This window comes from Globicephala melas, chromosome 11 (genome assembly GCF_963455315.2).
Source record: "Globicephala melas chromosome 11, mGloMel1.2, whole genome shotgun sequence".
NCBI classification, from domain to species: domain Eukaryota; kingdom Metazoa; phylum Chordata; class Mammalia; order Artiodactyla; family Delphinidae; genus Globicephala; species Globicephala melas.
Genome location: NC_083324.2, coordinates 381,501 through 409,074, shown reverse-complemented (window position 1 = coordinate 409,074; position 27,574 = coordinate 381,501). Strand labels below are relative to the sequence as shown.

General features: G+C 59.7%; 3 protein-coding genes across 5 annotated transcripts in view; 2 read left to right on the top strand and 1 right to left on the bottom strand.

Annotated features, from left to right (window-relative positions):
* Positions 1-5,494, top strand: part of TXNRD3 (thioredoxin reductase 3) — a 45,980-nt gene extending 40,486 nt beyond the window's left edge. Inside the window, exons 15-17 of the mRNA XM_060307884.1 lie at positions 2,435-2,530; positions 4,956-5,090; positions 5,301-5,494. Coding sequence (XP_060163867.1) covers positions 2,435-2,530; positions 4,956-5,090; positions 5,301-5,363 — 294 coding nt within the window. The 3' untranslated portion in view covers positions 5,364-5,494. The remainder of the gene's footprint in view (positions 1-2,434; positions 2,531-4,955; positions 5,091-5,300) is intronic.
* Positions 5,301-15,992, top strand: C11H3orf22 (chromosome 11 C3orf22 homolog). Of its 3 annotated transcripts, none has more exons than XR_009565942.2 (5): positions 5,301-5,428; positions 10,887-11,016; positions 11,921-12,052; positions 13,742-14,163; positions 14,563-15,992. XR_009565942.2 is itself a non-coding variant. In XM_030850762.3 (4 exons), the coding sequence occupies exons 2-4, from the start codon at positions 10,928-10,930 to the stop codon at positions 13,962-13,964; spliced, it is 444 nt and encodes a 147-aa protein (XP_030706622.1). In that variant the 5' UTR covers positions 5,301-5,428; positions 10,887-10,927; the 3' UTR covers positions 13,965-15,992. The 3 variants fall into 3 exon arrangements, 1 of the variants encoding a protein (XP_030706622.1); XR_009565941.2 differs by having other exon boundaries at positions 13,742-14,700; positions 14,885-15,992; XM_030850762.3 differs by having other exon boundaries at positions 13,742-15,992.
* A 2,221-nt stretch (positions 15,993-18,213) lies between these two features.
* CHST13 (carbohydrate sulfotransferase 13) lies at positions 18,214-27,247 on the bottom strand. The gene is made up of 6 exons (XM_030850760.2): positions 27,208-27,247; positions 24,916-25,038; positions 24,611-24,711; positions 21,163-21,298; positions 20,810-20,922; positions 18,214-19,056 (listed from the first exon to the last, which is right to left on the bottom strand). Exons 1-6 carry the CDS (start codon positions 27,245-27,247, stop codon positions 18,214-18,216), a joined length of 1,356 nt encoding a protein of 451 aa, XP_030706620.2.
* Positions 27,248-27,574: the final 327 nt, after the last annotated feature.

Genomic DNA, 27,574 nt, shown 5'->3' with positions numbered 1-27,574 from the left:
ACATGAAAAAGTTCTCAGTATCATTAATCGTCAGGGAAACGTACCTCCAGACCTTAGTGAGATACCACAGGGATGATCTGTAAAAATGTTCACCATTTCTGTGGGGTCCTTTCACCTTCTTGATGATGCCCTTTGAAGCACGAAAATCTTTCATTCTGATGAAGTCCAGTATGTCTTTTTTGTTTTCTGTTGCCAGCCACATGGACTTTTGATGTCACTTTTGATAAATCAGTGCCTAATCCAAAGTCGTGAAGGTTGATGCCTATGTTTTTTCTTCTAAGAGTTTTACAGTTTTCAGCTCTTACGTGTGGGTCTGTGGTCCATTCGGAGTTATTTTCTGCACACGTGTGAGGTAGGGTCCGACTTCCTTCTTTTGCATGTGGATGTCCATGTCTCTGGGAACAGCTCCTTCCTAGTAGAGGAAACACCACCAGTGATCCAGCTGCAAATTTGAGTATAATTGGGAGAGTGGGGATGAGAGTGCAGGGGCCAGGGAAGAACGGGTTAAATCCTCCTCAACAGGGCGAGTCAGTAAGTGCAGCCGAGCACGGAGAGTCGCGTGAGAGCAGCGTGAGCGTGTTGTGCAGAAGCACGGGGGCGACTGACCGACCGCGCGCGCAGGACGTGCAGGTGGTTGTGCTGATTAAAGGGGGCACCGGGGCGGCCCAGGCGGCTGGGTTCATCACAGGGCTTTGAAAATCCGCAGATAGTGAGCATAATTTGATTAAGAGATTAAAACTTTTTAAAAAGACAATCATGGGAGATTCTTTGTTTTGGCCTCTTGCCACGCGGTGTGGGGGATCTCAGTTCCCTGACCACGATCGAATCTGCGTCCTCAGCAGTGAAAGCACCTAGTCCTAAGCACTGCACCGCCAGGGAATTCCCAGGGGTGATTCTGAATGAGGAGAGTACTGGGGGGAGACCAGTCCTGTCAGAGACTGAAATGTATCCTCTAACTACACTAATTAGACTTGCGCCGGAGTGGCACGCAGGTGGGCAGAAAGATTAGTGGGACAGAATTTGGAGCCCAGATTGATTCAAGTGCTTAGAAGAGTTCACGTGTGGTAAAGGTGGTATTTTAAATCTGTGGGAAAGGGCATTCATTTAAGGGTGCTGGAGTCTAAGGGGACAGCCTTCAGGGAAAATATGAAGTTGCGTCCACACTTCACACCCACTTTGAACCAGAAGGATCAGAAACTTAAATATAGTAAAATCTTGCAAGTACTAGGAGGAAAAACACACCTCACACACACGAGGAAAGGAGCGGGAGGGTGTGGGAAGAGGTGTGGGTGCAGGGGCTCAGGGCGCATCAAAGCCAGGAGCCTGCAGTTTCAGCAATCCTGTTTAAAACCTGGGAGTTTGCACCATTTCTTTTCTTAGCCTTTGGGGTGTATTTTAGGAATACTGTCTTGAGATGAAAAAGCATTTATCTTCTGTTCCTAATAGCCACAGAGATTGACAAGTTTGTATTAAACTATGAGGAAGAGTTTATTTCTCTTCTGTTAAATACACATTAAACCTAATGTTTTTTGTTACAAGTAGCTGTGAACTATGATGTGTTTTAAATAAAATGTTATTTCAACTACGTATGCATTAACCACTGATGCTTCCTTAACTTTTAAAATGGTTATTTCTGGACAGTGGGATTTTTTTTCCCACTTTCTTTGTAATTCTCTGCCCTGTTATTCTTTTAATAACCTTGTATCATTGTTATAAAAACAGTAAAGACAGTATTCCAACTGTAAAATACATCATCCTGTTAAAGAACAGAGAGCCAGTCCTTCTGTCCCTCCCCTGCAGGGGATAGTTGAGAACACATTCCATCCTGGCAGCGCACACACATCCACCGCCTTCTGTGTGGACTGATTAGGCGGAGGGCCCCGGGACGTGTAGCTGCCCCGAGGGGATGAGGGGACGGACGCTGTGTGGTCCGTCCCTGAGGCCTGAGCAGGTTGGGAGCCTTCGAGGTACCCTGGGCTCTGGCGGAGGGGGGCCTTCAGGTGGCGGGGGCAGTGTTCCTCATACCGTGGGTGGCTGGACTGTCCTGTGGCTTCTGCTTCTCCTAGATTTGGTTTGAATGTGAACCTCACAGGAGGCGTGTGAACCTATGGAGGGCAGGACCCAAGGCTTTCTTTACTGTCTCAGCCCCACAGGGCCTGGAGCGTTGGCTGCTTGGAGAGTAGCCCTCTAGGCGCTTGAGAAGCGAAGTTAGTTAATGGGAGATGTTTCGGGACTGACGGCAGAGCAAAGCAAAGGTCACACACTCTGCAGATGGCAGTTAGGAGCTCGCCCAGATGCTCCCGTCAGATTCATAAGCTGGGATCATGCAAGTTTAAACTTCTGAGAGCTGGTACAGGAATTGTCGTCTTTGTATAAGGAGGAGCCTGTCAAGCGGCAGTCTCCATGGACACCGACCTTGGCCTCTCTCTTGCAGGTCTACCACACTTTGTTCTGGCCTCTCGAGTGGACAGTGGCCTGCAGAGACAGCAACACCTGTTACGCGAAGATTATCTGCAGCAAATTCGACAATGTACGTCATACGGTTGGAAGCAGGAAAGTTCTAATTGTAAAACAAATCTTTTATTCTAGTATTTGGGTTTGTATAATCTCTTTAACGATAGCTCTAAGGGCCAGGTGGAAATCCTTGAAACTGTTACCCAGGCACCGTGTTTGAAGAGTGACAGTTGGGCAGTGACCTACCTTTTCAAAGTCATCGGAATGTGTCACTCCAGAGCTGTCTAACTTGGCAGTTTAGAACTACACGATCTGTGACAATTCGGGTCATCAGTGATGAAATGTAAGGAGTATGTTTGTGTACATTTGGAAGTACAGGCATACCTCGAAGGTATTGTGGTTAGGTTCCAGACCACTGCAATAAATCGAGTTTTGCGTAACATGAGCCGCAAGATTCTTTGGTTTCCCAGTGCTCATGAAGGTTATGTTTACACTATACGGTAGTCTATTATGTGTGCAGTCGCGTTATGTCTAAAAAGACAATGTACGACCTTAATTTAAAAATATGCTAAAAAACCCTGACCGTCACCTGAGCGTCAGCCAGTTGTAGCCCTTCTGCTGGCGCAGGGTCTCGCCTCCGGTGCTGCCGGCCGCTGACTGATCAGGATGGAGGCTGCTGAGGCTGGGATGGCTGCGGCCATTTCTGAGAACAAAGCCAGCATGAAGTTCGCTGCACTGATGGCCTCTTCCTTTCATGAATGATTTCCCTGGAGCAGCAGTGCTGCTTGGCAGTATTTTACCCACAGAACTTCCTTCAAAACTGGAGTCAATCCTCTCAACCCCGCAGCTCCTTTATCAACGAAGTTTGTGTCACATCCTAAGGCCTTTGCTGTCATTTCAAGTATCTTCACAGCCTCTTCACCAGGAGTAGATTCCGTGTTAAGAAACCACTCTCTTTGCTCATCCATAAGAAGCGGCCCCTCATCCGTTCCCAAGTTTCATCGCAAGATGGCAGCAATTCAGTCCCATCTTCAGGCTCCACTTCTAGTTCTGGTTCCCCTGCTGTTCCCACCACGTCTGCAGTCCTTCCTCCATGAAGTCTCGAACCCCTCAAAGTCATCCAGGAGGGCTGGAATCAGCTTCTTCCAAATTCCTCTTAATTTGGATATTCTGACCTCTTCCCATGAATCACAAGTGTTCTCTTTTTTTTTCTCTTAATTTTTATTGGCCACGCCATGCGCGTGAGGCACGTGGGATCTTAGTTCCCCGACCAGGGATCGAACCCGCGCCCCCTGCACTGGAAGCACGCAGTCCTAACCACCGGACCGCCAGGGAAGTCCCGCAAATGTTCTTAATGGCATCTAGAATGGTGAATCCTTTCCAGAAGGTTTTCAATTTACTTTGCCCAAATCCATCAGAGGAAGCACTGTCTATGGCAGCTACAACCTAACAAAGTGTATTTCTTAAGACTTGAAAATCCAAATTACTTCTTGATCTATGGGCTGCAGAAAGGATGTTGTGTTGTCAGGCATGAAAACAACATTAATCCCATTGTCCATCTCCATCAGAGCTCTTGGGTGACCAGGTGCGTTGCCAGTGAGCAGTGACCTACTGCCCCTTTTTTGTACTTTTGTCCAAATTTCCATTTCTGGAGTGTCACCCCACCACTCACTGTCTTCCTGGAGCGATGCTGAAAATCACGGACAGGCTTCCATCTCTCAGAAGCTCCTCACTTTCATTAATAAGTGGCTTCCCCCTCTCTGGGCCGCGCCTTCTCCCACTTTGCTGCACGTGCACCCCTCAGAGGTTCCCGTCCACGGCCCCCTGGATGCGCAGCTCACGGGGTATCCGTTTGCCCACCTGCCACGGGAGCCTGGAGAGTGGGGGGCACAGACTCCTGCCGCCTGTCATGCCCTCTCTCTTCACCTTGTGCACTTTAACCCTGAAGCTCTGGATGAAGAAAAGTGATGAGAAAACACGGACAGAGGAAGCACGAGTGCTGGGAGTGTGCGGGGACGAACCCGCGTCCGCCGGGGCTGCATGCGCGCAGGGACGAGAGCCGCGCGTCCTTACGGCTCGCGGTCCCTGGGGTGGGGTGTCTGCTGAGCCGACTCGGAGCCGGGCAGCCTGCGTCCTGGGCTGGGAGGAGCGCCGGCTGCCTCCGAACTTAGCCTCATCCAGCACCGGCTGTTAGTCGGGATTTGTCGTGCTGTCATTTAGCGCGCTCTCAGTGTAACGCGGAAACGTCCCTCGTACTGACAGACTCCTTCGCGCAGCAGGTAAACTGCCCGTTCCGGCGAATCTGAGCGCGTGTTCACACGGGACGTGCATTTACTGGATCACCCAGCAGGTTCTTGCAGGGCACGGTTTCACGGTGCTGTTCTCTGCTCAGCTCAGCATTAGAGGTGCTTTTCTCTGGGAGTTGCTGTCAGTTTCAACGGTGAACTTGGGATGACAAGATCCCTCTTCAGGTCCTTAACCTACTGACTTCCCTTTGGAAGGATCGGGTGATAGGATTTCACGTCCTTGGACCGAAGGCCGGTGAGATCACCCAAGGATTTGCAGCCGCCATGAAATGTGGGCTCACGAAGCAGCTGCTGGACGACACCATTGGGATCCACCCCACGTGTGCACAGGTACGGACACGGGAGCTTGTAGATGTGGACTTGGTGTGGTTTGGAAAGCTGTGATGAAGCATGTTGTCAGTAGGCAAATCTTATATTCATACCTGCTCTGTATGCCTTAAAGGATGATGTTGGTGTCATGTTCAGGACGTGGTTTCTCAGAGCAGAGCTCCAGTACCGACAGCTAAGTGTGAATTCGTGTCGTTTCCTTCCCGTGGGCAGGTGTTCACCACCTTGGAGATCACGAAGTCCTCGGGGCTGGACATCACGCAGAAGGGCTGCTGAGGCTAAGCCGCTGCTGTCGCGTTCCTTGTCCCGCTGCCGTTTCTGTGAAGACGACATGCTCTCGGGTAAGCCCGGGGACAGCGTCGGGGCAAGGAGGCGGGACAGCAGCAGTGCCGTCCACCCGCCTGGCTGACGGGGAGGGGCAGCCGCGCTGCGTCCTTGACGTCTTAGCTCGGAGCCGCCAGGTGAGCCAAGACTGACGTCTTCCCCATCAGCTCCCCCGACAGAGCTTTTAATCACACAACTCATCTCAGTCCATGTTCCCGGTTGCTCCTGTTTTTATCCCCTTGCTTTGCTGAGTCCACAGAAATACTTTCTTTTATGAAACTGACTATAAAGTGGGCATCTTCAGTGCATGGGCGTCTGGGACGCCCCCGTAGCTGCCGCAGAGCACTAGTGCGCCACCTTCTCCCGTGGGCACATGTGCAGCCGCCGGCAGACCGCCTCGCCCTCTTCTGGTTCCCCACAGTGACCACCTGGCCGCTCTCCTCTTCGTGTCACTGGACTGAGCAGAATATCTGACGTCAGAGATGCTTGGACTTCTCATGTTGATCTTAAGAATAATATTAAAAAGTTCTCAATACTGTATTACGTGAAACGTAATTTAAAACTTTTTTTTTTTTTTTGTGGTACGCGGGCCTCTCACCACTGTGTCCTCTCCCGTCATGGAGCACAGGCTCCGGACGCGCAGGCTCAGCGGCCATGGCTCACGGGCCCAGCTGCTCCGCGGCAAGTGGGATCTTCCCGGACCGGGGCACGAACCCGTGTCCCCTGCATCAGCAGGCGGACTCTCAACCACTGTGCCACCAGGGAAGCCCTAGTTTTAAACTATTTAAGTGGTTCTGTTCTCAGTCTGTTTCCTTACAGTCGGGTTCAGTAAGTGAAAAGGTCATGTTACGAGATTCCTTTTGAGTTTGCACCCCTGTCAGCATCTAAAAGGCCCTTGAGGGGGAAGGCCCACCCGGGGCCCTTTGGGAACCTTGTTTTCTTGGGAACAGACCCCCCCAGCACCAAGTTGAGGGTTCCAGGCGGCAGTGCCCTTCTGGGCCGTACGCTGGCCGCCGGCTTCTGTGGTTAGAACATCTGGGCCTACGTTTTAAAAGACGCTCTAAGCCAGGAACCAATCGGGGAGCATCATCTGTGGGCAGTGCTGGGGCGGGGGTTGGGCACCCAGAGTAACGCACACGGGGTCCACTTACAGACTCTCCTTTCCACTGGGGAGGCAGGTGGAGCGATCGGGTCGTGTGTGCCCAGGGTGGCACGGCGAGTCGGGCAGGGGCCGGGCTCTCACCTGGCACGCCCACGGCCAGCCCAGCCCTTCACAGACCCAACCCCTGTGTGAGCTCAGAGGGGCCGACAGGGCCCTGGTCCCCAGCCCGTGCCGACGCTCCGCGGCTGCTCCTTCTAAGCCGTAGTCCAAGACGCCGTGGCCCAGAGAAGAGTCAAGGGAACCTAAATCAGGCTTAAGGACAGCCTGCTGGGAAGTCCGGCTCCTGCACAGCCCTGGAGGCCCGTGTGGACCCATCCACCTCCCTCCCAGGCTCCTGGGAGTCTCCTGACAGCACAGCCATCTCTGCAAACCTCCTCCTCCGTCTCACTCTCCCTCTCTTCTGTGACCGCGAGGTTGGGCCCGCGCAGACCTCTGGACCAGGCTGGCGTCCCCAGCACTGCTCGCCCGGGGACGGGACACCACAGGCCCCAGGCCAGGCGTGACCGCCCGGCCCGAAAGGCTGCCCCCACCTCAGGGCACAAACAGCTCCGGGGAGGTCCCTGCAGGGCTCCCCTGGGACCAGTCGGCAGGTCAGACCTGCACTGTCCTGCGTCCCTCCCTCGGCAGGTCCCTCAACTAGAACCCCCATCTCGGGGCTGCTCTGGGGACCCCAGCTGACACGCTCCCCACGTGTTCACTCGCAGATAAAGGCCTAGGACATCAGGGCAGGAGGAGGCCTTGCTTTTTACACCATTTGCCTCTCCTCTCCTCTAGTCCCCACTTGGGACACAGGCGCCCTGGCCATGCTCGCCGTTGCTAGTCCGGTGGCGACCCTGACCGTTCTGAGCCTGGCGGGGCCTCCATGGGGCAGCAGGCCCCGGAGGTGCGCCCTAACCAACCGTCCTCCCCTGCGTTGGCCCAGCCCGACGGTTCCGGGGCTGCGGCTAGGGCTCAGTCAAGGTCAGCCAGAAAAGGAGCTCTTCTGCCGCCAGGGCGAGTTGTTTGCTATTTCTAGGCCTTCTCTTGCGCTTAGTCTGAAGGAGGGCTGGGGGCTCTGCCACCAAACGTGTAGGCGTGGGTGCTCCCGTCCGGGGTCCTCGAAGCTGGAACGCCCGCCAGCCCAGCCCTCACGCAGCCGCCCTCACGGCCACGCCCTGGCCAGCAGGGCTTCAGGCTGGATTCCAAGCCACGTGGCCTAGTGGCTGCAGTGTCACTGATTGTGACCTCAGGGGCTTCTGATGCTGCAGTGAGCCTGTGGGCCTGGCCCCTGGGGCCCTGGGCCGGTGCTCGCCTTGTGCATGGCAGCCAGGACCATACCCAGCGTCGTTCAGGCGGCCCGGTGAGTAGCTGGCCCCTTGGGGGGTTCGCTCACCCACTCCTTTCTGGCTGCAGGCTCCCTGCTAGGGGGCTGGCTTGGGGGCGTGGGCAGTGCCCCTCACATCGGCATCTTCCTGGGCAGGGTCAGTGCCAGGCCCTGCGATCCGTACCCTGACTGGGTCCCTGCTGGGAGCGGGGAGGCAGCCTGTGTGGCTGGGAAGGGCAGCCCCAAGTCGGCTGGGGGAGCAGCAGTGGGACGGAGGCCTGCCCCATACCCGGCAGGGCCCTCCTGCCCCACGGGAAGCAGGCTTGGCACAGTTTGCAGGGCCAGGCCCAGGGCTTGGAGGGTCTGCAGGTGGGGCCCAGTGGGCGTGGGGTGCCGTCGCCCAGCCCCTCCAGGACTGCACCACGTAGCCCAGACGCAGCCCGGACCCCACCTCTTCCCCACGTGCTGGGGGAGGGGGGATGCAGGCAGAGCAGTTAACCTTTTGTGTGTGTGTGGGGGGGCGTACGCGGGCCTCTCACTGTTGTGGCCTCTCCCGTTGCGGAGCACAGGCTCCGGACGCGCAGGCTCAGCGGCCATGGCTCACGAGCCCGGCCGCTCCGCGGCACGTGGGATCCTCCCAGACCGGGGCACGAACCCACGTCCCCTGCATCGGCACGCGGACTCCCAACCGCTGCGCCACCAGGGAAGCCCAGCAGTTCACCTTTTAGAGCCTCGGTTTCCTTACCTGAAAAATGGGATGATGGTAATATGTCCTCCATCAGATGGAAACATTAAACAAGGTCCTGCACGGAGCTTAACAGGTACTTCACCTCCTGTGCGGACCCAGCCCCGTCCTGGACCAGGGCCCTCTCCTGGCTCCTCGGGGGAGGGCGGCTGAAAGCTTTACCTGATAGCAAAGGGCTGGGGGCCAGGGCCACGGACAGGTCCCTGGTGTCCTCGTAACAACCCTGGTCCCACGTCGGAGGCCGCAAAGGCCCCCTAGCCAGGGCTGGTGTAGAGCTGCCCCGTCCACACGGCCCTTTGCCGGCGGCAAGTCAGGGTCAGGAGGACTCCTTGGTGGGGCCCGGCCTCCAGGACGCTGTGCTCGGGGCTCACAGGCCAGGGCTTCCCGCGTGGCCTTGTCCAGGTGCTCTGTGCCCAGTGGGGCCATCCAGCCTCACGGCCAGCACGCTCTGTCACAACGCCGGCGCACCTGCCCCAGGCAGCCCTCGAAGCCCTCCGGGGGAGCAGCTTCGCCCACCTCTCCACCTCTCCCCCAGGAGAGAAAACCCAACCCCCACTGGGACAGCGACCTCCTGGGAACCCAGACCCCAGGCTTGGGAAGGGGCGCCTTGTTTCCTGGCGGCTTTGCTCCAGATTTCAGGAGATCCATTATCATGCAAAGTGTTGTCATGGAAACCCAGCTGCTGGGACTACAGAAGGGTCGGGTGGGCAGCCCCAGCCTGGGATGGGGGCTGGGCTTCAGGTCTGACAGGGAAGGAGGAGCCAGCAGCCAGTGGCTGCCCTGCTGCAGAGGGGTGTGGCAGGGGGAGTGATGCTGGGGCCGGACGGCGCGCGCGCGCGTGCGTGTGTGTGTCCACGCTTGTCTGTGGTCAGACGCGGTGCTGGGGGGACCTGACCAGACTTCGCCGTCTCCGCCTGTTTCCTGGCGGCTCAGCCAGTCCCACGACGGGGGACAGGTGCGTGCTGCTGTGAGATGCCTTACTTGGGAGCGGCTCCCGCGGCTCGGCAGGGGTGGGAGGTGAAAAGCGGGGAAAGAGGCACTCCACGTGGCGTCCCCACGGTGGGCAACTCCGCCCAGTCCTGCCAGGTCCTCCGCGGGCCGTGCTGTGGGGAGCGCGCCCCGGAGCTGTCCTGGTCAAGGGGCCGGGCAGGCCGGCTTTCCTTCCCCACCCCGTCCCTGCGTCGCCAGCGGGGCTGCTTCCAGGGCACTGGCTCCCGGGAACCTGTCTGGCCCGGCGCAGTCAGACCCGCCCGTCAGGTACGTCCGTGGGTGGCTGACAGCATCCACCCGATCCCCACCTGGAACCAGGGCCTGGGCCGGCGCTTCGGGACCTCCCACGCTGGGAGCCGCCGCGCCTGTGGAGCACGGGGTGCCGGCAGGTGGCCGGCATCGGCCCATGAAGGTCACGCACGTGCGGAGGAGCTGGTCAAGGGGCACGTGAAGCCCCAGTGGTCAGGGCTTAACCCCAGCCCTTCTCAGCCCTGACTTGGGTTACCCTTACTCTTGGGTGCCTTAAAAGAGAACCACTCGTAACTGCTGGGCAGGGAAAGTGACCCAGCGAGTCGAAAACCATGTGGCAGTTCCCTTTAAAACTAACAATGGGCCTCCGGCAGCCTGGTGACTGCACTCCTAGGCGCCTACAACAGAGGAACAAAGGCTTGTCTTCGTGCAGAAACTCTTTATTCGTAACACCTCCAGCCTGGGAACTGCCCCGGGGACCCGTGGGTGACAGTCGGTCCAGCTCAGCCCTGGGCGGGAGCCCCCGCACACCCAGCCCTGCGACGGCAGGAGGACACCAGTCTCCGAAGGGCGCCGGCCGCGCGATCCCACCCGTACAACCCCGTGCAGCCACGTCCTCACACAGAGGGGAGCAGATCCGTGGTGGCCGCAGCTGGGGTGCGGTGGAGGGAGGCTGTGGCTGCCGGCAGGGGAGCGGCTGGGAGCCTCCTGGGGCCGGTCAGCCGAGCGTCCCCTCGACCGTGGGGTGATACGGAGCCGCACACGGCATAGAACCGCATCGAGCTGCACGCTCACACACACACTCATCCACATACAAACATCCGTACACCCTAACACACAGACACAGACACACTATACACACAGCAGAGCAAGCATCCTGGAGCAGGGTGCTGAGCGGGGCCCCGGCTCACCGGCAGCTCACAGCCCTCCCCTCGCCCCGTCTCCTCGGCAGACAAGGGTGGGCGGTCAGTCAACGGGAAGCCATGCCGTCCAGGTCCCGACTGGCTCCTCCCGCCTGTCTTGCAGCTGTGGCTGAAGGGCGAACCCCAGCTTAGCCCCCTTCTGCGATGGACGTGAAGGCCCCCAAGGGGTCCCACCAGGGTAAGAAGAGTAAGAACAGGACCGAGGAGAAGTTTGCCAGGAAGTTTCCGTACAGGTACCAGACCCTGACCCCTGACCCCAGACCCTAACCCCGGGCCCTAAGCCCAGGCCCTGACCCCGGGCCCTGAGCCCAGACCCTGACCCCAGACCCTAACCCCAGGCCAAGCCCTGCCTCCCCGCAGGTACCCTAGGAACGCACTCTGGGGCACAGAGCCGGAGAGGGGCGGTCCTCTGTCCACAGGGAGCTCCCTGACCAGCTCTGCGCTCCGTGACGGTGGGGGTCCACCTTCGCCCCCATCCCACCCTGAGCCAAGGGCCTCCAGAGAGGGGCCCAGGGCCCCCGGGCCCCCCCAGAGCCATGGCCAACCGCTTCCTTTGGTCCAGTGGCCCTGACACCCGTTCACAGCACCTGCTCCTGTGAGGGTGTGATGGGATCCGGCTGAGCAGGCAGGCGAGGCCTGGGAGGGAGTGGGAGGACCGCCAGCTGTCCAGAGCAGAACCTTCGGGGCACACGGCCTCCTCACGAGCGCCCGCAGCAGGCTGGGCTGGACACCTCACCTCCACCCTTGTTCTGTCGCCAGGCCCCAGACTCTGTCCTGTGAGGCCCAGTGTGGCAGATGCACGTGGCAGAGTGGCCCTTAGGTGAGGCAAGGGGAGGCTTACACCTGGGGCCTGGGGCTCCCGGGGCCAGGCCGCTGCTGCAGGGCCGAGACATAGCTCTGGGCCAGCTGCTGGCCCAGATCTCAGCTCCACTGCTTCCTAGCTGTGTGACCTTGGGCAAGTCACTTAACCTCTCTGTGCCTCAGTTTCCCCATCCATAAAGGGCAGAGCAATACCTACCTCCCGGCATGGTTATCAAGCACTCAGAGTGGTGCCTGGAACAATGAAAGTTCCAGGCGAGCGAGAGCTATTTCACGTGGCTGGGCTGCAGCCCCCCAAGAGGCCAAGTGCTCCTGTAGGTTTTCCTGGCTGACGGAGACCAACGCGGAGCCCCTGCAGCCCTGGAAGGTCACGAAGACGAGCAGCTCGCTGCGGAAGCAGCTGCCCCTGCAGAAGACGTTGGTGCCCACGAGGTCCGTCCCGGTCAGAGGGTGAGTCTCAGGCCGGATGTCACCGGCGCTGCCTGCGGACCGCGCCACCCGGCCTTCCACCTGGTCCACACACGAACACACCACGTCCAGGCTGAGGAAACTGGGGCCCCGGGGAGACACTAGAGCCCGCGGTCCCTCCCGCAGCCGGCAGGGCAGCTCAGGCGGGCCTGGCCTCACCTGGGGCCTCGTCCACGGGTGGGGAATCAGGGCCGAGCGTAGAGTGGGTTGGAGGGGCCGGCAGGGGACCCGAACTGGGCAGCGCGCGCGCGCACGCACATACACACACACACACACACCGGGGGTGGGGGGACGACACGTAGCGAAACACCCAGACACCCTGATAAGGACCCTGCACGTGCAAACCTAAAGACGCACAGACACACCCACTCGCCCTGAACCGGGACTGGCACTCAGGTGTTAGACATAGAAGGGCCTCCCCGCTGCCCCCCAGGACCCCAGCCCCAGGCCCACGGACTGCGACTCCTCCAGCAGAGAGACGTGAGTGGGCACGCAGGTCCTCAGTGCTGAGGCCGGTGTCTGTTCCGAACCGGGAGGCCCCTGGCTCCACACTCCGTGTATAACCCTGGCGAGTCACAAAGATGCACACCCTCCCCTGAACGGACACCCCGAGAGGCAGCGCACACGTGCACACCCGCACACGCACCCCTACGGAAGCGCAGATGGTGCCCATCCCCCACCCACGCTGGCCCAGGCTGCGGTCCTGCGTCTCAGCACCCCTCCCTCACTGACAGGCTGGGGGCTGGGGGCACAGGTGTCGCTGGGTCTCAGCTTCTCCTGTGAAGGGGCAGGCAAGTCACGGTCCTGTGCTGGCAGTCAGGTTGTGCGTGGCCGGCTCCTTTGTGCTGGACGGAGGGAGTCTGAGGCCTGCCCCCCGGACTGCCCTCCCTCACACCCTGAGCCCCTTGCAGTGGGTAGACCACCAGGTGCTAAAGGCCAGCGCTTATTTGAGGGGTAATGGGAGCCACTGAAGTCTGGGAAACAGGAGTGGGAGGGTGGCCTCACGTGGAGCTGGGGAGGGTGGTCCACAGGGAGCAGGGAGCTTGGTCCAATGGGGAGCTGGGGAGGGTGCTCCACTGGAGGAGGTGGGGAGCTTGGTCCAATGGGAGAGGTGGGGGGTGTGGTCCAATGGGGGGGGTCCAATGGGGGAGGTGGGGAACGTGGTCCAATGGGGAGCTGGGGAGGGTGGGCCAATGCAGGAGGTGGGGAGTTAGGTCCAATGGGGCAGGTGGGGAGCGTGATCCAATGGGGGAGCGAGGAGGGTGGTCCAATGGGGGAGGTGGGGAAGGAGGCCTAGAGGGGGAGGGGAGGGGAGGGGAAGGGAGGGGAGGGGAGGGGAAGGGAGGGGAGGGGGGAGGGGAGGGGAGGGGGAGGGGGGAGGGGAGGGGGAGGGGGAGGGGAGGGTGGTCTCGGAAGGTGGCTGGGGAAGGTGGTCCCCGGGGGTAGGAGTCCGCACACGCTGTGATGTGGTGGCACACGCTGTCGGTCCCTCCTAAGATGGGCAGGCATGGGGCAGAGCGCGGGAGGCGTCTGGATGCCTAGGCGGGTGGCTGTTGGGAGGCGGCGTGTCCGCGCTGGGAGCAGAATCTTGGTTGCGCCCCGGCTGACTTCTCTGAGGGGGGTTGGGGAGGCTCCCGAGGGTCAGCGCGGCGCTCTGTGTGGCTTCTCTAGGCTGGGGGCCCCGGATTTCCCTCCACTGTCCAGCCTCCGGCCGCCACCGTCACCACCAAGCAACGTCTGGGAGCTGGTGCTGCTGAGCCGCCGCTTCCCCGGGTCCGCGCTTCCCCCCACCGGCCGATGCCGCCCGCCCCCCCGAGGGCCCCTCCTGGAGCCCAGCTCTGCGCCGCCTCTCTCTCGGCCACCCGCTCCCCGGGCGCTCAGGGCAGCGGGCTAAGGTGACCTGTGGGGAGGCGGGCAGCCCTGAGGAGCCCCGGAAAGGTCGCCCCGCGAATACACGCTGCAGGTTCCCACCCCCTTGGAAGGTCGTCTGCATGTCCGGCTGTGTGTTCTCATCCATAAAAGGGGGTGACGGTCAATTCTGCAGCGAGTGAATATCATTTCCAAGAATCTACCCCAAAGCTATGCTCACACATGTAAGTAAAGATGTTTGGACAATGATATTCATTCCAGCGCCGCGGGAAATAGCAAGTGATTGGAGACCACCTAAATATCTGTTAATGGCGGCTTTAAATCCTGCCACAGCTGCACCGCGAAGCGTTAGACAGGCATTAGCAAGAAGCAGCCCTTTACATGCCGATCTGGAACAATCTACAAAGGACGTTCAGATATTTTTTAGAGCACAGCAGAGAGTGTCTAAAATGCTGCCATCTGTGTATATTAGAGAGCGGTGTGTGCGTGTATGAGCGTGCACGTGTGTGTGGGCATGTGTACGCGGGTGCGAGTGTGGAGCAGGTAACAACTTTTGGGTAGAAAAACTGGGGACTTGGAGACGGGCATACCGTTTTCTAATGTTTACTGCGTGAACCTAACAGCCTCGTTGTGGGTGTTTCACAACTCTAAAGGGAAGACTTGAGGAATGGAAGAGGGGCTCCCGGCCCGCTGCAGTCCAGCCTGCGGAACCCCCTGGCATTCGTAGGGGCAGCGTATGTGGGAGGGTGGCTGCTGAGGATGTAAGTGTTCCCCTCTGTTCTACTGAGACAGGGGCTAGGACGTCATCTTGGAGCCTTGGGAAAGCACTCAGACTGGGACCCTCACTGTAGCCCTCCCCCGGGAGAGAGAAGGGGGTGGGGACCCTGGGGAGGACCAGGGTGGCCGCCTTAGCAATGTGGACAAGTGTCCATCTCTTTCCAATAGACGTTTGGTTGTTTCCACTCTTTGCTGTGGTGGGTGAGGCTGCTCTGAGCCTTCCTGTCCGGTCCTGTCCCCTGGCACGTTGTCTCCGGAGAAGACTTGCTGGCCAGAGTGCCCCTGAGCACCCACCCTCACCTGCAGGCACAGCACTGTTTCCCGAGGGTCCCTCTGCACGTGGCCATGAGCAGCTGACAGACAGAGGCTCCTTCAGCCCCACCTCCAGGCTGCACTGGCTGTGGCCCCAGAGCGTTTAGGAAACGGAGCCGGAGGGCGCGTGGGGCAAAGCCGGGGTTCTGTCGTAGAAAAAGCTCAGCCCGTCCCCTGAATCCAGTCCTAAAATGTGCTGCTCCTCAGCGGCTCCTCCCCTGCGAGTTCTCGCTGAAGAGAGAACGTTTAGGGAGTAAGGAACTCTCTGCTGGTCTCGCTGTGTGCCGAGCCTTCGTACACGAGGGCCTCAGAGAGGAAAAGGAGCTTTGGGAAGCACCTCACAGACAACGCGCGACACGCTGCACGTCTGACGGCAGGAGAGGCTGAGCGGGGTTCTCGGTGCAGAGTCACCCCACGGACCAGAGAAATGACCACGGTGGCCCGTGTGGCGCATGGGGCGTGCTGCCAGGGTGCAGCGGCAGCCGCCCAGACCTCGATTGTCCTGGTGCCCTGAGTGCCAACAGAGCCAAACGCACAGCACAGGGCTGAGGACTCCTAAGGAGGAGGTCGCGGGTGCCGGCCCGCCTTCTAGGAGTTTCTCCTGCAGTCACACGCGTGCGTAGGACCAGGTGTGTGCAAGGACGCAGGTGTGCCTAAATGCCTATCGCTGAGGGGCCGGTGAAATAAAAGCAAGTCTGCAGTGGATCCTCCCCAGAGCGGGTCTGGAGACAGGGATGCGGATGCAACTAGTTCAGGTGGGGGGAGGTTCCAGGAAGCGCCACCGTACAGCAGGGAGAGCCTCACCGCAGGCACCTGGGGCTGAGTCCCGGGAGGCCTCGGCAGTTTCCCACCTGAGGGGCAAAAGCTGCAGGGCGGGCCCCCTTGTTCCACCAGACGGGGCTGACGGCTTTTCGAAGGGCGCTCCCTCTGCCTCCGCTGCGGCTGGAGAAGCTTCAAGGCGTGGTCCGGCGGGTGGGGGGTGGGGGTGGGGTGGGAAGGGGGGCTCTGCCTGGAGACGGAATGTGCACCATCCCCCCAGCCCAAAGAGCCAGGGGGTTATTCTAGCAAACTTCGCAACCCTGGAAATAGGCCTCCCAGGAAGCTGCTTGAATGACAAAAGCCACAAGATAAAACCGAAAACAAAACAAAAACAGAAACCAACACCACTACTACAAAAATCTGGGAAACATTTTCCTGACAATGAAAGCTCTAAAAAGCAAAAGAACACTGCAACTTCTTTTAAACAAGTCTCTGTAAACCAGTCCGCCTACATCCCTTCCATCCCTGGGAAGGTGCTGACCGGCACCACCCAGTTCTGGAAACTGAGGAACTGGGAAAACGAGACAGTGGTGAGCAAGGTAGACGCTTGGGACCTTCAGCTGGTGATCTCAGTCCCTTTAGGATCTTATGTCTGGTTTTAGTAGAATCCCTGACGGGGCTGCCTGATTGAGAGCCCCCTGGGCGCCCTCACGACTTGTCCGGCTCTGCCCATGGGACCCTGCCTCTCTCGGGTCGTCCAGTGACCCAGCCAGGACCCCAGCTCTGAGAGGCTGGCTGACAGCCTGTGCTCTGGGAGGACAGGTGTTCTGGCACCAGCCAGAGAGCTCGGAGCAGGCAGATACCCCAAGGCAGGCGAGGGCAGGGCACAGGGGAGGGCCGCGTGGTGGGCTGTGGAGGGTGTGACGTGGAGACACAGGGCGCGTGCACTGCTGCCCCACCTGAGGGAGTGACAGCACGCAGTGTCACAGCAGATCAGGAGGGTGACTTGTAATTGTGATGCCCCTGGGGTGTGGCTTCTGGATGGAGGTAACTCAGCAAAGAGGTCGCATCACAGGCTGCGTGGGCGCTGAGCGAGCTTGGAACAAAGCTGTATGTCATGGGGCATCGACGGCATGATGTAACACAATGTGTGTATAGCTTATGAGGGGGGGATCCTCATTGCCAAGCAGCCCAGCACACACACACACACACACGCACACACACACACACACACACAAAACCCAGGGCAGGAGACAGCCCGAAGCGCAGGGCTTGAGCTGGTTCAGCTTTAAGCCTTGACCCAGGCAGAGTAAAAGGATAGGTTTCCCCCAAGTGTCCTTGTCGCCCCTTGAGCCAGAATGCAGCAGGCTCCCCATGGTGCACCCCCTCCCTATCCCGCTCCCCACATAACCTCTGGCACCTGTGGGCTGCTGTGAAGGTGACCCAGGCTCAAGATCAGACAACCTCATGCCCCCAGAACAAATGGCAAAATGAGACACAGAAACTCTGAAGTGTCAGAAAGTAACAAAACACATTTACTTCAAAAACGTGAGCTCCCCAGCTCACCAAGGCCGTATAAAGTCTGCCACGACGTTGCAACCTGGGCTCTGTGGGCTCAGGAAGACCGAGCAGGACAGAGACCAAGGGTGGGGCCGGAACAGGGCCCTCGGAGCTCCCGGCTCGGGACGCCCAGGTGGCCGGCAGCTCACGATCGCCACCTGGGCGGAGCTGGCGACAAGGCTGGTCCTGCCCTGGGTCCGGCCCGGGAGGGGGGGCGGCCTTCTCTCCTTGTCCAGGGCTGTCCTCACCAGGGCAGGTGAGGTGGGGAGGGCCCCGGGATGGGCCACAGGCTGCGCCCAGCCAGCGTTCTAATCTTGCGCCACGGATAGGTTCCGGGACAGAGTGGACAAAAAACAGGCGCTCATGGGCTTCTCTGGTGGCGCAGTGGTTGGGAGTCCGCCTGCCGATGCAGGGGACGCGGGTTCGTGCCCCGGTCCGGGAAGATCCCACATGCCGCGGAGCGGCTGGGCCAGTGAGCCATGGCCGCTGAGCCTGCGCGTCCAGAGCCTGTGCTCCGCAACGGGAGAGGCCACAACAAGGAGAGGCCGGCGTACCGCAAAAAAAAAAAAGAAAAAAAGAAAAAAACAGGCGCTCGCAACCTAAAAACCTATTATCCCATCCTCAGCCACTCAGGGGTCCTGGGGAAGCACCCGCCGGCTGGGGCGCTTCGAGGAAGCAGGCGGCAGGCACCCAGGGGTCCAGCCACCCCCCGCGGGGAGGTGGGCTGCACGGGGGCTGCACCGGGGATGCGGTTGGGCGGGGTGGGCGGACCGAGGGTGAGAGAGCGCGGGGGCGGCGACTCTCCGGGCGGAGTCAGGGCCCCGCAGCCTGCGCAGTCTCCGCGCCCCATCCCCCCGCCCGCAGGGCTAGCGCAGCCGCAGGTAGGAGGGAGCGGAGTAGTTGAAGAGCAGGAAGTCCATCCTGTAGAGGCCGTAGAGGCGCTGCTGGTAGAAAGGGCTGATGTCGCGGAAGAGGCGCGCGGCACGGTCGCGCGCGGCGGCCTGGGCCCTGGACGGCGGCTCGGGGAAGCGCAGGCCGGGCGCGCCCACCAGGCTCAGCACGAAGGCCGCGTCCTCCGCCAGCGTCTCGAACTTGCCCACGACGTCGTAGCGCAGGCGGCACGGGTGGCAGAGCGCGTGGGCGCGCTCCCAGTGCTCGTTGAAGGGCCCGTCGCGGCGCGTGCGCGGGTCCAGCAGGTAGGCCAGGAACTCGGCGAAGCGCACGTCGTGGCCGCGGACCAGCGCGTCGGGGCCCGGGCGCGGCCGCAGACGGCGCACGATGCCGGTGCCGAAGCGGCGCTGGAAGGTGGCGCCCCAGGGCCGCTGTAGCTTGTTGCGGTAGGCCGAGGCCAGGCGCTCGAAGGGCTCGCGCACAAACAGGAAGGCCAGGTAGGCGCGCAGGCGCCGGTTGACCTCGGCCGGACTGAAGTCGGCCAGCGAGGGCAGGCGGCCGGGCGCGTGCGCCTCGTGCGCGGGGATGGCGCGCGGGTCTCCTGGGCCGCGGCCGCTCAGCGCCAGCAGCACGCGCTTCCAGTTGGTGCAGGCCACCTTGGGCACGTAGCAGTAGAGCAGGCCGTGGGCGTCGTCCACCAGCACGTGCCGCAGGTCCTCCGGCCGCAGCAGGCGCTGCCGGCGCGTGTGGTGGCTGCAGGCGCGGCGCAGCAGGTCGCGCCGCTGCCGGTGCACCTCGGCCAGCGCGGAGCGCGGGCCCTGCGGGGGACAGGACGGGGGTGGGTCAGGGCCGCATGGGAGTCAGGGGGCCTGGATGGGGGGAAATAAATCTACCCGGCCTGAGGCACGTGCAGGATGTGACTGATCGCGTGCATGGCACTCTGGACCCCGAGAGCCGGAAAACGGACGTGCGACGTCAGAGGCAGCCTGGTAAAGAAGTCTGACGTCAGAGCGCCAAGCGCCGGGGCAAACTGAGTATCTGCTCACCGTTCCCTAAAACCGGGGTGGGGTGTAAGACCAGAAGCTTACACAGTAGTAACGTCCGGAGGATGGCGATGAGACCTGTGCCGTACCCAGGGCTGCTGGTCTCTGAGCATCTTGAGACGTAAGCAGTGCGTGTCCCGATGGCTTAGATTGGCCTCAGCTAGCTTTTCTGTCGCTTGCAGCCCCATGAATACCAAGACAGGCACTGCTTTCTCCATTTTACAGAAGAGAAAACAGCCTCAGAGGAAGTGGGTTGCCTGCAGCTGTCAAGGAGAGACGCTGGGACTCCACCTCGGGTCCCTCAGGATTCAGAAGCCGGGGCTGTGCCCACCGGTTCGGGACGGAGTCCTACAGCCACAGCCCTCATCCCTGCCGGCCTAGCTGACCCTCTCCCAGGGTCTAGTCCTTACGAGCTCTGTGCCCTTCTCAGGGTCCTTGGCCTTCCTGTGCCAAGGGGCAGTGCCGTAGGTAAACGGGGATAATGACGCCCCGTCGCACAGGATTGCCGTGAGGCCTGCGTGGGCTCCCAGAACTCGAGTGCCCGGTGCACGGTCAGCACTTGTTGGTCAGACCGTTTCTCTGCTGTTGTCTGTCCAGCTGCAGGATGCCTTGACACGTAACGGCCACTGGGCCCTCAGGCTGCGAGGGGGCCAAGCCAGCCCCACCAAGGCTTCTTGTTCCTCAGAAGCCTGCTGAGAGGCTGGCCTGCCCTCCGCTCGCCATGTGGCCCAGGGCAAGCCTGTCACCCTCGCTGAACCAAGGCCTCCCACCTGCCCCCCAAGGGCGTGGGTGCCGTGGACTCAGCCCTCAGGGCTTCGGTGAGCAGCTGCCTCCCCAGCCCATGTGGCCCTTCTCCCCGGCTCCCTATTGGCCTTGCCCCGCTATGGCCCTTGGCCACCGCCACGTACTTGGTGCCCCTGTCCTTCTGCAGGCCCTGTGTCCCTTTCTCAGAGAGGGTCGGTCTCCATCTACACTGCGCCCTCCCGCCAGAGCTCAGGGCAGCCTGGACACAAGTCAGTGCAGGCTGGTGCGGGAAGCCATCAGATGCCATCCTGCCCCCGCGGGACCGTCAGCGCCTCAAGGGCAGGGACCCAGGTGACCCGCAGGTGCTCGGTAGTGCTGAGTGTGCCTGCTGGGGTGTGTGTGAGCCAGACGTGTGCTCCCAGTGGGCACAGTGTGTGGTCCCTGCAGGTCCCCCCGTTGGTGAGGGGGTGCCTGCCTGTCTCCCTCCGTCACAGCAGGACTGAGATCGGGGGTCCCTTGGCTGCCGCCTGTTGCCGTGGATGGCACAGAGCCCACTGGTCGTTCTGTCCGCCACGTGGAACAGTGCTGCAGAGAGCGTGGCCTCAGTCCACAGCTGGAGACCCCAGGTCTCAGCCTGCCCCACGATTTGCCCTGCCACAGCCCAGCATTCCCTCCCAGACAGAGGCTAGCTGTGGCTGCAGCCCCACGGCAGCAGGTCCACGTGGGAGCTCGGGGTTTCCCGTGGCTGGAGGCGGAGGGAGGGACGGGGCGTCTGTCCGCCTACCTGGTCCAGGTCGTAGAGCATCTGCAGGGGACTCCTCCTCTTGCCGCCAAGCCAGCTGGAGCCCACGGCCCTGTTTTCAAACACTGGGGGTGTAAGGAGAGGGGCGTTCACTGCTGCACCAGACAGACTGGCCGTGTTCCTGGGGGCTTGGCCAACTCACCTCGGCACGTTGGATCCACCTATGGGACTCAGTTTCCCGCCTGTGTCCCGCCTGCCTCTGGGGGCACTGACAGGGCCCGTCGTCCACCAGGGCAGGGTGCTTGGTGTCACTCCTGCCCCCACGTCCTGCCCTCCGGGAATGCCCTGAACCCCCAGCCTCTGCCACCTCCATCTGCCTTCATCTCACGCCCCACCTCTGCCAGCCACGTGCATGGAGCCCTGAGGGTTAGGGCTCAGCAGGCTGGCTGGGTCCAGCCTCCCCTGGCCCCGGGCACAGGCAGACAGAAAGGGCTGGGCAGCAGCGGACATGGTACAGCCAAGCTGCCGGCTCTGGTGGTGAGCAGGTGACCAGCTCAGGTGACCCGCAGGGGACACCTACAGTGGCCTGTACGTGCCCTGCTGGCGTGTGTGTCGCCTCATGGTAAACGCAAGTTTTGCTCTCGCCCAGACTGGCAGCCTCCGAGGGCAGGGATGCTCTCTGTCTCATCGCGGCATTCCTCAATCTTCCCAAAACTACCAAACACATGTTTTTCTTAAATATGATTATAGTTATTAATAAACTAATAAATTATAATGCAGTCTTTAAAAGATCACCCAAATTGGCAAGTCTCTGGCTAGACTGACCAAGAAAAAATGAAGACGCAGATTACTAACAATGGGAATGAAAGAGGAGACATTAGTAGTGGACCTTACAGAAATAAGAAAGGGTTGAAGAATACAGTATAAGCACCTGTACAACGGCAGATTTGACCTATGAAACTGACAATCTAGAAAGACACAACTTTCTGAAACTGACTCAAGAAGAAAAAGAAAATCTCAACAGACATATAACAAGTAAAGAGATTGAATTAGTAATTTTGAAAAATTTCCAGAAAAGCCCAGGATCAGATTGCTTCACTGGTGAATTTTACCAAATATTTAAAGAAAAAGTAACACTAATCTCTACCAAACTCTTCAACAAACAAACAAGCAAACAAAACAGAAGAGGAGAGAGCACGTCTCAATTCGTTATATGAACCCAGCATTACCCTGATACCAAAACCAAAGATATCACAAAAAAAAGAAAACTATTAACCAATATCTCTCATGAATATAGATGCAAAGTCTTCAAGGAAGTACTAGCGAACTAGATCCATGAACTTGTGAAAAGGGTTATACGTCATGACCGATTGAGATTTACTCCAGAAATGCGAGGTTGGTTCAACATAAAAATGTCAATCAAGGTAATACACCATGTTAATAGAATAAAGAAAAAACCCCACATGGTCATCAAGAGATGCAGAAAAAACACTGCACAAAAGTCAGTACCGTTTCATGATGAAAACACTAAACAAACTAGGAATCGGAGGGAACCTCGTCAAACTGATAAAGGCCGTCTGGGAAAACCCCACAGCTAACACACTTAATGGCCATAAAAAGGAGTGAAGCGCTGACACCTGCTACCGTGTGGATGCACCGAGCGGGACAAGCCTCACGGAAGGCGCTAGCCACATTGTTTGACTGTCTGTACAAAACGCCCAGGACAGGCAAACGCATAGAGGCAGGAAGTAGATGAGTGGTTTCCAGGGGCTCTGGGTGGGATGGGGGGAGGGGCAGGCACTGGGAACATGGTGGGCAGGGCTAGTGGCTAACGTTATGGGTTTGTACAGCTGTGACAGTGCACAGCTTTTGAATATGCTAAAAACCACTGTACACTTTAAAAAAGTGAATTTTCTAGAATGAGAGTATTATCTCAATAAAAATAAATAGTATTGACCGTAAAAAGTAATATATGCAAGAACATGTGTAAGTCTGGTTTACAAATTTAACTACATTCAATGGATACTGAGAAATTATTGAATTCGTAATAATATGGGATATTCGTAAGAGGCATGTCTTTAAGAATTCAGGATCATGTGAGAAAATAATATATTCATAAAAAAAACGAAGGGTTCCAAGATCCTTGGCTTTCAACCAAATGAAGGGTCTTAAAATGCTGCCAGGATTCAAGGCTTTTCCTTAAGATACGTCTTTGGCAAACAAGCAGACCTGGAAAATCTGATGCACTGATCTGTTGGCCGACTGACCACAAGCAGTGGTTCTCCAGCTTAAGCGTGCACGGGGCCTGTTGAAACACAGGTGGCCTGGCCCCGTACTCAGAGCTTCTGGCCCTCGCAGGTGTGCAGCGGGGCCCGTGAGTCTGTGTTTCTGACAGCGCAGGCGTGCTGCTGCTGCTGGCGCGCAGTGCACGTTGAGAACCGCTGAGCCGGAGCAGTGTCTGGTGGAGGTGGTTGGATGAACCAGTAAATGACAGGCGGACAGGCCGTGCCCCGGCCTCCAGAGCCCTCTGTGAGTACCTGAAGCCCGCTGTCCAGGCCACCTGCCAGGCCTCTGGCAGCCTCAGGGCCGCTCCCCACTCCAGTGTCCCCAGAACAAGGAGCACGCTCTGCTGTGACCAGGGCACGTGGAGGGGTGAGGCCCTCAGGGCCTGCCCGGGTCTTGGGGGTCGTCGGTGGTCCCAAGACTTGAACCTCCGTTTCCTGGCTGCCGGCTGGCAGGGAGGCCTCCGGAGCTGCGGACACCACGGCAGCCCAGCACCACGCACAGCCCTGGGAGGCGCGACTCCGCCTCACCACTTTGCCGAGGGGATAGTGGAGCCTCTGAGAGGGGAGGAGCTTCCCTCAGGGTCACGGCTGGGGATGGAGAAAAGGCTGGAGCCCACCGGGGGGCATGCAGAGGAGCAGACCTAGGCCACCTGCACCCCAGAGCCCCATGACTCGGAAGCACGCAGCCTTCCGGAAACACCAAGCGTTGTGTGGGGCCTCTCGTTTCCTGGCCAGACCACAGCCTGCAGGAAAGTAGGTCCCATCCCAGACCCCGGGAGCCAGTGGGTGGAAGGCGAGAGGCCCAGAATAGCCGAGGCCAGTGATTACAGGGCTGGGCCGCCGCGCCGCGCCCCGCCCAGCTCCGCCGCGCCCCGCCCAGCTCCACCCCTGCCACTGCACAGAGCAGGAGAGCCGCTCTGGCGGGGTGGGCAGGCTGGCCACGGAGGAGGGTCGAAGGGGAATGCACTGGCGATCCCTGGGTCCAGCCCTCACTCCGTGAAGCTGGAGGCCTGGGCTCCGAGGGTAGGGGCCATTCCCAGAGGGCCACACGGAGGCATCCTGCTACCCCCACTCCCATCGCCAAGCCCTCCTGCCTGTGTCCTCTGCCCTCAGCCCCTCCACCAGCCTCCAGGTCTCAGGCCTCCCTGCAAGGGCGCTGTGGAGCAGACGGGCCAGAGGGTTAGATGGGCAGGCCCAGCCTCACGGCCGGGGAGGGGCCTGGGCCAGCCCAGAGCAGCCACAGGCAAAGCCGCAGGCGGGTTCTCCTTCGGAAAAGGAAACAAAAATAGGTTCTAGAGAGAGAAGGGGGAGAGGGTGGCGGAAGGAGGGTGAGAGGGACTGAGAGGTGACGGAGACAAAGGCGGCTACACAGGAGGACAGGGACGGAGGCTGGGAGGAGGTGAAACAGACCACAGCAGGATGTCGGAAAGAGCTCAAAGCAGACTAGCTGGGTGTGAAGGGGCGGGAAGCAGAGGGGGCGAGCTGCCCGCAATCTGGGGGCGCCCAGAGCCCACGCCCACGGGGTCCAGGCCCGGGAGCCGTGCAGCCCCAGACTCACGAGCAGGCCTGGGTCCCGGCCCAGTGGGCCAGTGTGAGGCCCAGCCTGACAGCCCAGTGCCCGCTGCACGTGGGCTGGAGTGTCCTGGGCGGCACAGGAGCCTGCAGGGAGGCCGGGGAGCCGGGCAGGAGGTGCTGGGTGGGTGAGAGCCTGGCACCGTGCCCTTGCTTTGCTCACTGACACGCGTACTCCTGGGGGTAGGAACTATTGTTATCCCCACTTGACAGATGGGGAAACTGAGGCTTAAAGACTTAAAGAAAACTGCTGAGGCCTCACAGCAAGTAAGGGCCTTAAGCGGGCCTGACCCCAGGCCACGGCGTGAGTACCGTCCTTTACTGCCATGCCCTTGAGGCCCACCCTGCCCCGCACACTACCCCGCCCATCCTCACAGCACCGCAGGCCAGGGGGTGGCACGCCGCACAGGGAAGCTGAAAACAGAGAAACCAACAAAACGTCCTTGGCCCGCCCACCCTAAGGACAGGCCCGGCGCAGCCGTACCCGGGCCACTGAGGCTGCACCCGTGGGGGAAGCTGTGCTTGGTGACCCCCTGCCCGGGGAGTAGAGGTTACGACGCGGCTTCTGGTTAATAAGTTCTAGCTGGGCCAGTGTCGCAAGAACAGATGGGCGGGAGTAGCGCTGTCTGGCCCATTCGGTCCCCTCGTGACCTGCAGGCCCGGGGCGGGGGTATTCCCTCCAGAGATCAAGCCCTTCACAAGAAAAAAGCAATCCTGCCGCTTTTTTTTTTTTTTTTTTTTTTTTTAAGTAGCTGCCTCTCCACTTGTATTTAAGATTCAGACTCCACACTGAGCTCCACAGCGCCCAGAACGGAACCCTGCTTGGTCAGATCACTCCCAATACAGCTGCATCCCCTCTGCCCGGGACAATCACAGGGTTTATCCCCACCACCGTGTGATGGTAAAGCCCACGTGGCTTCTCGCTGGCTGATGGCAAGTCCCAGTTCCTTCCAGGGCCTCTCCAGGCGCGGCCCCACCCTTCCCTGCTCACTCACTCAGCTCCAGCCACACTGCCCTCCTGCTGGTCAGTGGACACATTAGGTGCGTCCCCACCTCAGGAGAAACCTCTACACTTTAGGGTCAATCCTTCTCATTCAGGTCTCAGCTCAAATGTCCCACCAGAAAGAGGGTCTCTCCAATGAACAGCCTCCCGTTAATTTATTCACAGCACTCATTACTGCTGAGATCATCTGATTTGTGTGGGCTGATGTCTGGCTGCCCCTCTGGAAGGTCAGCTCTGCAAGGAGGGCACTGTCTTGTTTTCTTATAATCCCTGTACCTCAGCTAGTGTCTGGGAGTATTTATTTAAAGAGTGATGGCCGCCTTCCTGGCCATGGGGCAGTCACCCCAATTCCTAGCCTGTCATTCAAGGCCACTCACCAACCTCCAGTACCTTCCTGGCCTCCACTTCACTGCTCCCTCTCCTGAACCCTTGAGGGAGCAGCACATCCCTTAGCACACCAGGCCATTTCACTCCTCCATGCTTGTCTGTGCCACTCCCTCTGCCTGCAATTCTCTTTCGTTGTTTCCCACCTGGTAAACTCCTATGCAGCCTTCAAAGCCCAACCCAAATACCTCTGCCCTGTACAGTAGAAAGCATAAAGGTTGGGATTTAGACATGGATTTAAATCCTGGCACCCATACTTCCTAGTTGGGTGGCCTTGAGCAAGTCACTTCGTTTCTACTGAGCTCAGCGTCTTCCTCTGCAAAAGGGGACGACCAGTCCCTACTCTGGAGCCTTCTGCTTTGCCGGCTGACTTTTACTCTCTGGAGGCCCGGAAGGTGCCTTAGAGCTCTGAACCCTTCGGCAATTCGGGAGAGTGGGCAGCAGTGTGGTGAGCATCTACTGATTGGGCTCCCAGCAGCCACACCCCCTCCTTTTGGTCGTCCACCTGATTCCCCTCCAGACACAAACCTGCTTGTTCCCTCCATGTGGTTCTGATAGGCTCCCCACTCCCGTAGCTGCTGGGTTGGGCATGTGACCAGGTCTGGCCAATCAGAGCATTCCATCCCTTTCTGCCACAGCGATTGGCTCAGAGATGGGCACCATGTGATCCAATCTAGGCCAATGAGCTGCCTCCTTGGGACCCTGGCTGAAACCACGGGTGAAGGCGCTGCGCGCTGGCTGGGGAGCGGGGAGTGAGGCCACCACAGAGAAAAGCCAGACCTAGAGATGCAGACGTGGTTCGAGCCGCTGACGGCAGAGCATCTGGCCCAGTGAGTCTGAGACACTGCCTTCTGGGGGCGCCCCGTGTCTGACCCGTCACCTTCTGTGATTCTAGGGCCAGGACAGAAAGGAGTCGGGGGTCCAGTCGGGCGCTGGGGCGCCACGGAGCAGGCGTTGAGAGACCTGGCGGGCTGGGGCCTGCGGGGCTCCGGGGGGGGCGGCGGATACAGGGCAGCCGGGGGCAAGCTCGGACGCCTGCACTGAGGAGCTGCTGCTGAGGCCTCAGAGACCCTGTCCTCACTGACCCCCCCCCCCCAGCCCTGGCACGTTGGCTCACCAGGAGTCACTGGGCATTTCTGCATTTATTCTGCATGGGACCAAATCCTGGTGTCTCATTAGAAACGGTGGCTGCCTACGGGGCCCTACACTGCACGACTGCAGGGGCTCCGAGACCATCGTGGACCGTTGTCCCCTCGGCCTGGGTCCCCAGGTGCTGCTGTGCCCGAGAAGGCAGCGGACGGACAGCGGGGACAGAGCCGCCGTCCCCACCCGAGCCTCCTGGGTCCTTCCCCCTGGAGCCCCTCCAGGAAGGCTGTTGGGGGAGAAGGTCCCTGTTACCCCACATCACACTCGGACCTCGGCCAGGAAGCGGGGCCCTAAGGGACGGGATATGCCCCAGAGGACAAGGAGGGCAGCAGTCCAGCCCAGAAGGGGGGGGCGGGCCCCCTGGAAACAAGCCCCACACACACACACACCCAGGGTCCCCTGGAATTGGGAGAGCCC

Bases quoted from the DNA above. Each gene is read 5' to 3' on its own strand.
- C11H3orf22 (XM_030850762.3), top strand. From the start codon at position 10,928: ATGGACGTGAAGGCCCCCAAGGGGTCCCACCAGGGTAAGAAGAGTAAG. The intron at 11,017-11,920 runs GTACCAGACCCT...GTGCTCCTGTAG, and splicing joins GCCAGGAAGTTTCCGTACAG to GTTTTCCTGGCTGACGGAGA. The intron at 12,053-13,741 runs GTGAGTCTCAGG...TGGCTTCTCTAG, and splicing joins AGGTCCGTCCCGGTCAGAGG to GCTGGGGGCCCCGGATTTCC.
- CHST13 (XM_030850760.2), bottom strand. From the start codon at position 27,247: ATGGTCTCGGAGCCCCTGCAGTCGTGCAGTGTAGGGCCCC. The intron at 24,712-24,915 runs GTCAGGCCCGCT...GCCTCCCTGCAG, and splicing joins TACTCACGCCGTGGCCTGGG to GCTCCTGTGCCGCCCAGGAC. The intron at 19,057-20,809 runs GTAGGCGGACAG...TGTCCCCCGCAG, and splicing joins TGCTCTACGACCTGGACCAG to GGCCCGCGCTCCGCGCTGGC.